General features: G+C 56.4%; 2 protein-coding genes across 2 annotated transcripts; both read right to left on the bottom strand.

Annotated features, from left to right (window-relative positions):
- Positions 1–10984: 10984 nt before the first annotated feature.
- Positions 10985–12070, bottom strand: MIND_00581300 (uncharacterized protein; the record flags this gene model as incomplete). The annotated part of the gene is made up of 1 exon (XM_037362572.1): positions 10985–12070. One exon carries the CDS (start codon positions 12068–12070, stop codon positions 10985–10987), a length of 1086 nt encoding a protein of 361 aa, XP_037220493.1.
- A 1599-nt stretch (positions 12071–13669) lies between these two features.
- MIND_00581400 (uncharacterized protein) lies at positions 13670–14273 on the bottom strand (the record flags this gene model as incomplete). Its single annotated transcript, XM_037362573.1, has 3 exons — positions 13899–14273; positions 13763–13843; positions 13670–13714 (listed from the first exon to the last, which is right to left on the bottom strand). The coding sequence occupies exons 1-3, from the start codon at positions 14154–14156 to the stop codon at positions 13670–13672; spliced, it is 384 nt and encodes a 127-aa protein (XP_037220494.1). The 5' UTR covers positions 14157–14273.
- Positions 14274–14499: the final 226 nt, after the last annotated feature.

A 14499-nucleotide genomic window follows, 5' to 3' on the forward strand; every position in this document is an offset into this window, starting at 1 on the left:
CTCCACCGCCATCTACGTCATTGACACAGGGTGCACAGCCCCCTTCTTGTCCCTGATTCTACACCTACCGCACTACTGGGCAACTCTAACTCGAGGCTCATGCCGATCTCATCTGGTTCACAGGTCTCAGCACTATGCTACTAGCCGGGACACTCCTGGGCGGCAATCTGGGGGCTAAATTGGGGTTGGGTAATGATGGACTGGCGGCGGGAGACAACGGCTGGGCCGTTCGGGCCAGAAGTTTGAGGGTGTGGCCGGGCATATTGAGCGTGCTGAACGCTAGAATTTGGTGGGGATTGGAGCGCAGCTAAGCGCAGGGCGGCCAGGACAACTCAGGACCACTAAGCGATGGCGGGCGGGAACGCGCCGCGGGATACACGCCGTTTTCGCGCTGTAGAACGCACTGAGGGAGACGAGCCTGTGGCCAAATTTTGGCGCGATTTGGCCCAGAGACGCCCCCAGCGCGGCTGGGCCAAGTCGGTGACACTTCAATTTTGCAAGTGACAACCAGCGGGAACGCGTGGGCCGATAGCCGTCGTTTTCGGGCCGCGAGACGCTTTGGGGGAAACGAGTGCGTGGGCGACGTTCGGTGCGATTTGCCCCAGAGACGCCCCCAGGGTGGCCGGGGTATGTCGGGGCAAGCAAGTGATGGCGGACGGGAACGCATGGGTGGATGCGCGCCGTTTTCGTGCCGTGCAATACACTGGGGAAGATGAGTCTGTTGGCGAGGTTTGAAGCGATTTGGCCCGGAGACGCCCCCAGGGTGGTCGGCACAAGTTGGGGACACCTTGGATTTGGCAAGCGGCGATGGGCGGGAACGCGTGGGCCGATGCCCGCCGTTTTTCCTTCACGGAGTGCGTCAGGGGACACAAGTCGGCAGGCCCAGCTTGGCACGATTATCCTGAGAAATGCCCCCAGGGTGGCTGGGACAACTCGGGGCCATCTGAATTTGGCAAGTGATGGCGGGCGGGAACGCGTGGTTCGATGCTTGCCGTTTTCGTGCCGTGGATTGCGCTGGACGAATCGAGTTCGTGGGCGAGGTTTGGCGCGATTCGGCCCAGAGACGCCTCCAGGGTGGCCGGGGTAGGTCGGGGCAAACAAGTGATGGCGGGCAAGAATTCATGGGTGGATGTGCGCTGTTTTCCTGCTGTAGACTGTGTTGGCGGAGACGAATTTAAAGGCCAGCTTTGGCATGATTTGCTCAATGGTAGTCAATGCAAATTGGGATTGTTTGTTAAAATAACATGTAATGTAATCAACGGATTCTCTAAATGTAACAGAAGTGTAGTTAGTCTATACTAATCTGAGCAATGAGTCTACTCGTCATCCATCCCTGAACCTGACGAGTCTGGGTCTAGGTTCAGTGCTGGTTCTTGCGAAGTATCAGTCTCACCATCGTCATCCTCACTATCTTGCAAATCAAACTCTTGCTCCTCACCATTCTCCTTCCGCTCCCGCCGTTGGCGCTCTGCCTCAACTTCCTCCTCTGTCGGAATGTCGTAGGCCTGGACAATTTCGTCACCATGCTTCCGCATAAATTTCTTGCGGCTAAGGTTCTTCCACCCACTGATTTGGGTCCAGTCCGCGCACAGCTCTGCAGCTGGGAATGCAATGGTGGTGTCCTCCGCATATGCTGCTCGCTCTTGGACATCCATCCGGTTGTAGAAATCAGGCTCGAAATAGTCAAGCGGGAGGCGGACCGGGATTTGTTGTGCACTGGTATAGTAGACGGGAGGGGGGAGAATACGTGACAGCCGGGATGGTACAAGTAGCTCGTCGACCTTGCGCATTGGCGGTCTGCATAACAGTGAGATTGTTGAACAAATAAATGGAGAAATATTACTTGTGTCCAACAGGATTTCGTGCCCACTTTGCCTCAATGCAGACATCAAGCCAGCGAAGAAGGCTTGTCATTTTCGGATTGCGACCTGGCTTATCACGTGCTTGTGTGGTGTACTTCTTGGTTGCATCTTGTGATTTGCGCCTCTCAGGTGAGATAGTCTCGTCGTCAGAGTGGGAAGCAGGATGCCCAACCATCCGCAGAGTAGGCTTTGGGAGGTCTTCGAGCACGGCTTGGTCAAAGCGGCGATCACAGAGCTGCAGAGTGATAAGCTGGGGAGAAAAATCAAGCTTAGGACGTACCCGCTGACGGCGTTTCTTATCAGCATCAAGCACTGCAGCTTCGGAGATTGAACCAGGGTTAGTCTCTTCAGCACGACTGTCAGGCCCAAGCGTTGATGCAATGAAGACATTGTAGACGTCGGTAAGAAAGACTGAATCAAGTGCAATGTCGAGAGAAACAGAAGACTCGGTAAAGCCAAAGAAGCGAGCAATTGCCTGGAAAGTGGAGACGGCAATGTGTCGATGGAGCTGGTTATAGTGGGATTGCGCAGGGCCGAAGACATCTGGATGGAATGCATTCAGACCAGCGAGGGAGATTGCTGTGAAGGCTGAAGCAATATGCTCGGCTGGAATGTTGCCAATGCAGAGTGCGATAGTGCCCCGACTACCTCTTGCCCCACCCTCCCTATTCGTCTCGGCCGTCACACGGCTGAGGAGCTGGTGGGCACGGGCCAGCGCATCCTGCACTGGCCGCTTGGCTTTGACGATGAGATCATCCACATGCGCCTGCAGATTTTCGACATGTGCGTGGCGCTGATCATACCACTCTTTCGCTGCATCAGCCCGTCCAAGGACGTCGGTCTGTTTAAACAGACCACTGAGGCAACGAACCCAGCTTCGGAAAGTTTGCTGTAAAACAAGCAGTAAGATTATTTGTCAGTAGATAGATGGCCCACGCACCGCAGTCGCATTCTCCAAATCTGATGGTACTGCCCGGTATGCATGTCTACGAGCAGCTGGTGCAACAGAAACAGCTGGTGTTGCAGAGGCACCAGTAGTACCGGCCCCAGAAGAAGTTGAGGTGCTGGCATCCGCTGTGGAGGAGGCTTGTGCAGTGTTTGTGCGTCCTCCACGGCCACGCTTAGATGTGCCGGGCTGCTGACCGTTGCTGTCTGTGCGCTTGCGCTTGTTGGTTGTCTTGACTCCAGGCATGAATGAAGAAGGGAGTAAGATGTTGGATGATCAAATATGCCCACTGGCATAGTATTTAGCATCGTCTTTCATGAAAGACACAAAGAGACTGAAAGACCACGAGGCATGCAGCATGTTTGATCGGCCATCAAAGAATAATTGGAACATCTAATTTCATGACAGCGGTATACAAAGAGCTGAAAGAGCTGAAAGAGAACTCCAATCCACCTGCCGCTAGGTCTGCCCTAGCCCTGTCATTTCCCATCTGACGCAAGCATTGCCCCTGGTGTAATTAAGCGCAATATTCAGATCCAGATCTTCAATCGCAGGATAGATACACTGCTCAGTCCAGTCAATAAAACTCTATGGACAGTAGTCAGCATTCAGGTCAGCTGAGCAAAAATACTTACGGTGTTTTTCTTGCGAGCACAGAGATGCCAAACAACAAGCTGCTGAAGTAACAAGTTACGGAACTCAGCTGCCTGGTTGCAATCCCAAGGAGTAGACCCAAATGGGAGTCGCTGCTCAACAAAATTGAGAGCGGCAACACCACAGCTACCACCACCCTGCTGGCGGCAAATCACTCCACGAGCCAGATCTAAGTTGTCGGCAGGTCTGAACTGCGGTAAACCGTCAAAAAGCCATGTGAGAATAGGCATGATGTCGGCTGGTGGTGCGGAATGTAAAGAGTCTCCGAACTCGCGCTGTCTCCCACTCACATGCGTGACAGCAATGTAATGTGAGTCTGTCCATATCACAAAGGCAATAGACTCAACTGAGCCACTTCGGATACGATTGCGAAGTCTGAGTAGCTCAGAAGAGTATTTGCCATTGGGGAAGAGTATTCGACAGTCGTGGAAGAAGCTAGTCGGCAAGAGCAAGAATGGAGGGTCCTGGTGTGGAGACTGAGCTGCATAGCGGAAGTAGAATATCTCTTCCATCGCATTGACGATATCATCCGTCAGCCACTCTTCAGCCAAGAGGCAACCAAGATCATAGAGTGGAATCTGAGTGACGTGAAAGCCAGAAATAGCCTCCTGAAAGTTGCAGGATTTGAATTCAGTAAGCAGCTCTGGAGTGAGAAGTGAGGCGGAGATGATACGGTGCAGAAGTCGGGTAACAGCCTCAAGATGAGGGAGTTGGTTGAGGATTTGTGTCATTAGACGTATCTGGACATAGTGATAAATAAATGATAGGCAAAAATATCTGTATACCTTTGCCAATCCATAGTTAACCCAACTACCGTTGATGAGAAGATCAACCGAACGGGCACCATCGTTTTTGAAAGCAGCCTGCATTGAAGCGGTAATCGGTGCCAAGTCCGCAAGACAAGGAATAGCTTCTCGAAGGGTTACTCGGCCACGAAATACCGGAATTTCATTGTTATAGAGGTACTGCTGCACGGATCCTTCAGGCAGCGGCACTGGGAGTTGATTTCTGGTGACAAATCCGGCCGCTGACTCTATATTAACACTGGCAAACCACGCAGGAGAAAAAGTCTCTGTGGGGGTCAACCTCGAGATAGCTGTTGAATGCTGCAGAGGAGTGGTGGTCGTTAGACATTGTCGACGGGGTCAAAGGAGATGGATTAGGGGCTATGACATCGTAGGCTAGCCTACATCACAATAATTTCAAAGAGGATTGGCAGTGTGTACCAATTAGTCGATCATCTAATTGGGATGTCATGTACTGTCACACTGTGTGTACCAAATAGATTTACAGCTGATTGCAGAATTATGGGTGGGTGGAGCTTCGTGTTTGTCATTGTGATATGTTGACAGTGGGCCCCATTCTTCACCACATATAGTAGATTACTCCACGTTCTGCCCATTTTCTGCGCCATCCACTCCAGATTTAGTACAGATTGTGATAAATTGATGTGAAAAATTTAGCTCCACCCACCCATAATTCTGCAATCAGCTGTATCCATTCGACTCCTTCAGAGTCATCTACTTTGCATCTATTCGTCATTCGTGCACCGGCTTACTTCCGCAATGAATGGCGCTAGCGCGTTGGAGCTGCCTCGTGGCCTGGCGTCTCATTTGTGGCTGAACGACGGTCTACAGCTTCCGCTGCAAGGGGGTGTCACGTGTCAAAAAGTGACAACCGGGATGGTCGGTCGGTCCCCCCTCCGGACCCTTAAAAAAATTTTTTGGTAGAAACTTTTTGGCTGAAATGGTAAGTTAAAATTGTCTTAGGATGGGTTACAAGTACTGTTTGGTGCACTATACATCCATAATTAAGTATCAACAATCTCACAAGTGGTTATTTTTCAGTATCTCATCATCAGATGGAACATTGTGACAAATCAGACCATATGGGGATGGATATCTGTACTCTAGAGTGAGATTTGTAAGACAATGACTATATCAGGACTTTGTCTACAAGATATATATATAGCTAGAAGTCTATGTTTCTATCAATGTTCTTGGAAATTCAGAGGACTGACTGAGTTTGATGCTATCAGATCACATGACTGTGTGAATTACCTTCCTAATATGGTAATGTCACGTCACAGTCACGGTCGGTGGGTCCCCTGGAAGGGCTTAAACAAAAAGTCCAACGTATGTTCCGTTATTTTTTTTCTGATACCCCCTTGTTCCGCTGGGTTGGGTCGGGGGCAGAGCTTCAAATGCGGTCCACTGCTGTTGGGCTCACGGCATCCAATGTCCACGCAGCCCACTCGCACACTATCGACACTCGTCCTCACCTGTCTGCGAGCGCTGGGCGCTGTCACCTGGGCTTCGGTGTAGGGTGCTGTGAGTAATTCCTTGGGAATTACTCACAGCTGTTTCGAAACTGTTTCAAAACACCCCCCGTTTCAAAACAGTTTCGAAACCGGCCGCTTACCGGGGCCGGACCGCCCGGTGATAGTAGCCGGCGATGGTGCGAGTCGGGCCGAAGCTTGGCCGATCAAGTTTGGCATGAAGAACTCCGCGGAAGTGGTCAGGGTTAGCCCCAGTTGGACGGCAAGGCCATAACATCGATTGCCAATGGCGTGGTCCGGGGATCCGAGGATCACGTGTCAGTCCCCGGAGCCACGTGCTGGTTTCGAAACCAGGTCGACCTTCAACCGATTTCAAAACTTACATGTGTTTTGAAACCTGTTTCGAAACTATTTCGAAACACTTTCAACTCACAGCACCCTACTTCGGTGCACCCGAATGTCCCGCCCCCGGGCCAGTCGAAGGCGAAGGGCGTGCTGCGGAAAGTGTGGATGATGCTCGTGGGTGCGGTTGCGCCGGAGCTCATGGTGTTTTTCGCGGCCAGGCAGCTTTTCGTGGCGAGAGAGTTTGCTCGACGTGCGTGATGTCTTGTGGAATCGTTGCTTTTGTTAACTGACTTTACAGGCTACGGCTTGTCGATCACACACGGGTTCTTCTTCTCCATGGGCGGCTTTGTCGACCCGCGCCACGGGTGCTCCGGTTACCACCCTCGCCCAAATCAGCCCACCTCTTTTTCGTTTGCGCCTCAAATATGACAGCGAAGACCATGATGAATCAACAACAGAGTCGGCATACTTGCGGGACATCCGGGCCATCGATGTCCATGACCTCCAGGACAAGTCCAAGACGGAGGAGATCAGCAAGGGCGTGGCCCTCCTGCATACCGCGTTCTTCATCGTCCAGATATGCGACCGCATGCGGCGCCAACTCCCCATTAGCGAGCTCGAAGTCAGCACGTTTGCGTTTTCGGTCGTTAACCTGTTCATCTGGGGATTCTGGTGGTACAAGCCGCAGGGGGTCAAACGGGCGATTGCCATTGGCGACGGCGCAGAAACCGTGCCGACTGCTTCCCTGGGCAAACGCGGCCACAACTTTTATGCGGAGAGATTCGTCTGGGGCCCCATTCAAGGCGCCTACACACACTACAGACCCCCGCCCGCCGTCGCGCTCCGTGCCCGACTTCTGGTCGCACTCCCCCCACGACGCCGAGTTCTCCGCCCCGCTCCAGCTGAGCAGCTTCCTCGGCATGTTCGTCGGTGCCGTCTTTGGCGCGCTCCACCTTTTGGCGTGGTCGAGCACCTTCCCCTCCGACGCCGAACGCGTCCTCTGGCGGGTTTTCTCTGTCCTTATAACGGTGTACCCGGTCATGTTGGCGCTCATGCATTCGTTTGTCGGGCATCACCATACCGCGGAGGACGTGCACGACAACGTCCACCCGCTCGTGCAGGGCGGCGGGGTCGGCGTGTATGTCGTGGCACGGCTGGGGCTGTGTGTCCTCGCGGGCACGACGTTGAGGGCAAAAGACCAGGGATGGCTGGTCGGAGATGGATGGGAGACTCGGAAGTACTTGGGCGGGGCAGATATATTTCGCCGCCCACCGCCGCCCACCAGCCGCCCACCGCCGCGTCACCTAGCCCCATCGCCGCCCACCTCTGTCACGCTGCCGCGGCAGTCACACCAGTAGGTGGGCGGCGGGTGGGCGGCGAAGTACATGATCTGACGTAATCATGTACTTCGCCGCCCACCGTCGTCGAGCAACGTTACAAGGACTCCAAAAGCTGGTGGTGGGTGCCATGGTTGGGCGCTCGACGATAGATCTGCGTGATGCACACTCATGCTGATGGCTGGCGTCGTCTCCGTTGCCTTGAGGGCCGCGGCGGCCATGACAACGCGCCGCCCAGAGCGCCGCCAGGGGTGGGCGGCGAAGTACTCAATTTTAAGGTTTTGGGATTTTTGTTGAATTACATACTCTTGGGTGTCCTGTACACATTAGTGAAGATCCCAATGCATAATTTGTAGTCATTGTGCTGCTATTTACATTCTAAGTAATGATAAATTTTTGGGGATTGTTAAATTGACATATTACATCAGATGAACAACCCTCATCTTTAAGAATTGCACTGTCCGGCAACTAGATAAGACCTCTGAGGCATGGAAATCCAGTGGTTTACAATCTACTTGTAGTATACAGCAGCGACATCTGACAAGTACTTACCCGGGCGTCACCTGGGCTCACGGTAACCCAAACCTCCTCCTCCTCGGTGCCGCCTCCTCCGCCGTCCCCTGTAGCGTAACCATGGGGCTCGCCGGCGTCCTCGGGGTGGACCTACTGCTGTCAGGTGCAGTACCATCGGCGGAACGCGCATATTTGACGACGCGGCGGTCATTTGTGCTGGGCACCACGTTGTGCGATGACGAGGTACGTCGATGCAAGGGAGCCCAGCTGCCGCTTAGTGGCATAGCAGCAACGTACATTGTTGCCCTCCCCGCACCGGTACCGCTGCGGCCGCGCACCGCCGCTCAACTGGAAAGTATGCTTGCCGAGCCGGTCACTGAGCCGCGCACAGCGAGGACAGGCGTAGTTTTGCTGTGACTCGGAAGAAGGTGAGCGCGGCGTGGCAGCCATACTAGGAGTGCTGAAGGGCGAGGCAAGCTGCGGACGACGCAACTTAGACACCCGGGCCGGCGTCGTCGTCATCGCGAAAGATGTTTGGCATGGTGGCACAGCGAGTTGTGATGAGTTGGCGCCGGTGGATGGATCACATCTCGGAGTCTTGGGGTTCTTTAGGTAGCAGGGGTCCATGGGGCGGTAATGGCGCTGAGAAGGCGGCTCCTCCGGGGCGGTGTTAATGCAGGGTGTGCACAGCGTCGCGCCAGGAGCTCCTCGCGGATGCTTAAGCCTTAGGAAGCTTCGTCGACTCTCGAGCTCTCTGCTGCGACATTGCCAGCGCGTACGTTGCGTAATGACAACTCGGGGGGTGCAGGCCAATGAAAGACAGCCGCAGCTGCCGCTCAGCTCGGTAGCGGGTGGGCGGCGCAAATTGAATCAGAATAGCGCCGTAGTCAGCGCACCAAGAAGTCCAGGTCGATGGGTGTTCAAAGAGCGCGCACAAGTCACGGTGTTGCCCTCGAGAAACGGTGAGCTCACTGCGGATGCTCGCGGCCCCGGATGTCCCGAGAGAGTCGTTCCGTGTTCGCGAGAGTGGGGCCCGTGACAAGATATTTCCGCAAAAATGCGGCCCGTCCTCAACGTTGACCGGCGAGTCGCTCGGGGAGCATGTGCGAGCTCTGGGAGGGGCGGGAAAGCATCAAGGCTCATGCTCAGGCATGTTGAGCATGAATCACCTAGCCGCTCGTCAGGCCGCGGACCCAGCTGCGGTGGCGGCGGTGGCGGCGGGCGGCGGTGGCGGCGGGCGGCGATGTGCTTTGGGTGGGATGGGGCCACAGTGGGGGCACCGACGTTGGCTCCGTGAAGTTACGGGAGGCGGTGGCCGAGGGCATGTCGGGATGGTGGTGGAGCGAAGGCAAGATGGAGTGATGGTGATGTGAATGACTCATCATCTGTCATCTGCGGGCGTCGACGCCGTCGGCGAACGTTGATGGCGACGACGACGACGGCGCGGGCAACGCAACATGCGTTCACTACCCGGAGAAGTGGCCAGCGACGAAGGCGACGGCCTTGTGGTGACGAGGAGTGAGGTCAATGGAAGAGAGCGGCGCCGCAGCTGCCGCTTACTGGGGTGGGCGGCCATGTTCATCGCCGCCCTCCTCGCTTGGCTGAGAGCCGCCCTCTGTCACACGAGAGCCGCGCTCAGTTGTGCGAGAGCCGCCCACAGCCGCGGCAGCACTGCCACGAGCCGCCCACCGCAAAAAGAGGGCGGCGAAATTCAGGCAAAAAGCCGCCCCCACCCGCCGTCGAGCCGCCCACCCCAAAAAGTCTAAGGCCGTTTCTCAACAACGAGGCCACTGTTCGAGCCGCTCAGCAGCACGTTCGAAAGAGCTCGTCGGGGGCTATCGAACGCCCCAGGAAGGTCGTCATTATGTGATGTATTGGCGAAGATATCGTCTACATAATTTTCACAGAGCCGCCCACCAGCCGCTTCCGAGCCGCCCACCCCAAAAGCGGCGAAATCTTTTTGCCCACTTGGGCGGTATCCTATGAACATTGTTTTTACTCTATTGTTCTTTGCTCTGTCATGTTGTACGAGTAGTTCATATGTAGTCAGGTCTCACGTTCTGTAATGTTGACTGGAGCTTGACTGGAGCTGGAAGAGACGAAACGAAGAGGAGGCAAAAATTGTGCACGTGATTATAACTTAGTCAGCTCTTGCTTCTTTTCCTCCGACCGCGATCCTCTAGCTCCGCTTCCTTCGCTCGCAAGCCGACCTTGGAGCAAGCACAACTTCACTAGCTGCTGGGTATTCCGAAGGACCTGCGTTCTGCCCTGTGACTCCAGTCTCCGTGCCAGGTGAGTATGCTTTCTTGGGCAAATAGTACTTCAAATAGTTAAGAGGCTCCCCGAGGACGGCATACAGCGCGCTGCCAGGTTCATCCACGCGCATCCTCTATTAAACACCCGTATCTCGTCTGGCCGGCGCCCGTCGACATCGCATCCGGACAAAAATCTGGCAGCAAAGAAAACTGATATCCTAGACTCCGGTGCGTTGTCTGCACGTTCGCAAGGTCCTTGTTGTTGCTCATATGCACAGCATAAACGTGTCTTCTTCTTTGTCATCCAGCGATGACCGTCGTCGCCCGTAGTGCGGAACTCTTGCCGCCAATGCCCAACTTGAAGGAACCGAATCGGGTCCGTAGTAGGATGAATTCAGCTCGGGGCTTCTGAAAACGGGGAGCGTTTTCAGAAGGAAGCGCGGCTGGTGCGTTCTATGTGATTTTGTTTTTGTCCTGCTTCTCATGCGTCCGGCGAAGAAGAGATCTGCATATTCGAGGTTGTCTACGACAGACGGATCCTTCCCAGAATCTCCGAGTCATGTCCTCAAAGCCCCAATTCCTACTCGAGCGCAAACGTCGGGAATCCTCCCCGTCGAGTCCCCGACCTTACAAAATACGACGGAAACGGAAGGCATTCGAATTTCACGAGCTATGCCTTCACATGCAACGGTCTTGTATCTTTCTCTATACAAAGTAACAGTATTCATTGACAGCTTTTTTAAAGTTTGACGCAAATATCGTTCGCAATACATTCTCGTACGTGGTTTGGCGCATTAATACCAAAGTACTGCTGACTTGTTGAACCGCCGCGAATCCTCTGGCGGGGTTACAGGCGTGGAGGGCCAGATGCTGGAGCGGGAACGCTGTTCCTTGGGAATAGCAAGATGTCCACACCCCTCAGCGTGGCCACCCTGGTCCTCGGAGGTCGAGTCGGCGGGCCAGGTAGTGCAAAGCACCGTTGGCGTGCTTTCAAAGTCGGGGCCGAGAAGCTCGCGCAGGTCGGCGCTGGTGATCGCCCGCCCGCCGCGGCCGCCCGGGCGGTAGAACACATGGAGCGCGGCGCAGAAGGAGGCGAGCGGGGGCTGGCGCGCGGCGAGACACGTGCCCACGGCGCGCCACGAGTCGCGCTCGGGGGCCTTGTCGTCGTATTGGCGGGAGTCGCTGGAGATGTCCCGGTCGGACCGTGGGAGCGGCGCGCCCTGGTCGATGATGACGTGTTTGAGCTGCGGGAGGCGCTCGGTGTCGGCGAGCACCGCGATGAGGTCGCGCGCGGGCGGGGACCAGTGCGTCAGGTCGAGGACCTCGAGGTACCACAAGCGCCACGGGAGCACCTTGGGCGTGAAACGGAGGGCGTAGAGCGGGCCATCCGGGCCGGGTGGCGGCTGCGGGAGGGAAATGCGGAGACGGAGCAGTCGGTACGGGTGGGCCTTGAGCACCGCCGTCAGTCCCTCGAGAAAGGACGTGTAGGCCTTGGTGATGAACCCGTTGGCAGGCGCCTGGGACTGCGGCGGGTCGAGGATCTGAGCGAGCGGGTAGACCGCTTGCAACGGCCATTGGATCGAGAGCGACTCCAGCTTGTGCACGTCCTGGAGCGGGCGAAGGTACTCCCCGGGGGGCAGCTCGAGAAACTCCCCACTCCCCGGGAAAATTAGCTCGACGTGCTGCATTGACGTCCGGTGGTACCGTGCCGCGGTCTCGATCGCCGTCTTCATCGACTGCATCCACTCGTCCCGCTGCGATCGCGGGTAGGTCTCCTGATACGCCTCCAGCGCGAGCTCGGCGTGCCGTGCCGTGGTCGCGTTCGACAGCGGCGGGGAGGTCATACGCCGCCAAGAGCTCGTCGTAGCTCTCGGCGGCATGTGGGGGCTGATTGAAGTCGATCTTGATGACCACGCGCAGCGCCTCCATGATCAGCATGTTTGTGTTCCAGGCGTTGTCCATTAACACGTCTGTTGCTTTGGGCTCGGACATTCTGGCAGCAGATGCGGCGGCTGATAGCCTGAGGGTGGGTACTGGTGGGGTGCGCCTCTTAAAACCCTTGGCCACATCATACCCAGGCTTGCCAGACGCCTACGCCTCGCAGACGCCTGTCTTCCGGATGGCGTTGCTCGCTTCAGCGTTTGCACACCTGAATCATGATGACGATTCGCCAATCTCCGAGTTCCGGTCCGAGCCCGGCGTGACAGCGGTATCTGTTAATTGACACTAGGCTCAGGCTGATCTAGGACTCGGAATGTCCCGCTCGGATTTACGCCATATATCCACACTTTTATCTACCCTTCAAAAGAACTCTTCATCCTCGCTCTCCTCCTCCACCTCGACCAAATCGCCGAACGGGTCTTCCGAGTCCTCGGCGCGCGGCGTCGGGCGGGCGGCCTGCATCAAATCAGAAACTCGTCCTTCTTAGCGTGAAAGAGCGGGGACACGCACCGAGGGCGTCTGCGCGTCGACGGTGCCGGTGGGCGTCGCGGCCGCGCCGGGGGTCTGGCCGTTCCCGGTTTGTTGAGCCGCGCCCGCTCCGGGAGTCTGTGCGTTCCCGATCTGCTGGGCCTTGCCGGCTCCGGGTGTTTTTGCGCTGGCGGTCTCACCTGTGGCAGTGGCGCCGCCGGCGCCGGGGGTTTGTGCATTGCCGGCTCTGGGCGTCTGGCCGTTGCCCGTCTGCTGTGCGTTTGCAGCGCCGGCGCCTGTCTGCTGAGCTTTCTCTGCGGTTGGGGTCCCGGCGCCGGGAGTCTGGCCGTTGCCATTGCCGGCTCCTGGAGTTTGCGCATTGCCAGCAGCGCCGGGCGTCTGCGTATTACCGCCGGTGGCCGCACCGTTGTTCTGCACCAGCTATATCAGCCACCGCCTGAGTGCTACTCCCGATCCACGACGCTACGCACCAAGACGCCGCCCGTGGCGACGACGTTGCCGTTCCCGTTCCCGTTCCGGTTGCGGCCCTGGCCTTTCCCTTTGCCTTTGCGCAAGGGGGGTTCAAGATCCTTATCAGGCACATGGGGTAGGGGGGGGGGGGTCCCAGGGGGGTAAAAAAAACTTTTTGTATATGAAAGATTTGGGCCTTATATAGGTGTAAAGACACTGAAAATATAGTATATACACTCCAATTTCTATGGTTCAGAACCCTCATACTTATATCTATGTACTTTCAGGCCCATGAGCTTGGATAGCCTACTCTGTTATAGGTCCATGGACAGGTGATTGATAAGAGGTGAACATGTTGAAGAGTTGATATGGCCTGCCATGTGTGTTTGAAGGTTCCAGGTACATACATACATACACATATACACATACACATATATAAAAAATTTGCAAAAAAAAAGTTTCACAAAGATTGAATTTTTTATCCCACTTTTTGATCGCATCAGTGGTCACATGATGCGAATCGTGGGAACATATTACCCGATATGGCAGGAGGGGGGGAGGGGGGGGTCCCCCAGGGGTCGGAAAAAAACTTTCCGACCCTATATCCATGATTCGAGACTTGAACCCCCCTTGCCTTTGCGGCCCTGCAATGCACGTCAGCCGGCCGTAGGTACATCGGGAAAGAGACACACGGCTTTGCCTTTCGCCTTGCCTTTGCGGCCCTTGGCGCCGGTGCGCGTGCCGGCGGTGACCCCGGTGGCGGCCGCGCCGGCCTGGACACATTCTCATCAGCACAGTCCAGAGGAGAAGATGAAACACGAGACGCACGGCTCCGTTACCCGGGGTGGGATTCACGTCGCCGTTGCCGCCGGGGGTGGGGTTAGCGTTGTTGGTGCCCGGCGTCGCGCCGGCCTGCACGCCGGTCCCGGCGCCGGTCCCGGTCGCCTCGAGCTCCCCGGTCAGCGCGGCGGCCTTGTTGCTGTTGTTGTTCTTGCTGCCGCGCGCGGCGAGGTCGACGGGTGCAGCGAGGGCCTGCAGCGCGAGGAGGACACTGCACGCGAACGAGACGGAGACGGACACGCGCATCGTGGGCCGGGTGTGGTGAGATTTGAAGTGGGTGGAAGGTGGCTGAAGGTGGAGTGAAGTGCGGCACAGCCGGAGGGGTACTGCGAATCGAGGGAGGGAGCGGAAAAGCGGGTGGTGGCACAGCCAATGGGGTCTGCCAACCGCGCGGGGCCTTATATACGGATCGTGCGTGGCTCCATGTCGCGTTGTGCATCCGCGCGGGACGGCGGTGGTTCGCGAAGCTGCGGTGCAGCGATGGCCAGCCCGCTCCAGCCCGCCAGGCAGGTCCGCAGTCGATCCTCGCGACTGCGATCACGAGAGGGCGATGGGACTTCGAAGATCCCACGGAGAAGCCCGCGATCAA

This window comes from Mycena indigotica (assembly GCF_014461135.1).
Source record: "Mycena indigotica strain 171206Taipei chromosome Unknown Mind.scaff0005, whole genome shotgun sequence".
NCBI classification, from domain to species: Eukaryota; Fungi; Basidiomycota; class Agaricomycetes; order Agaricales; family Mycenaceae; genus Mycena; species Mycena indigotica.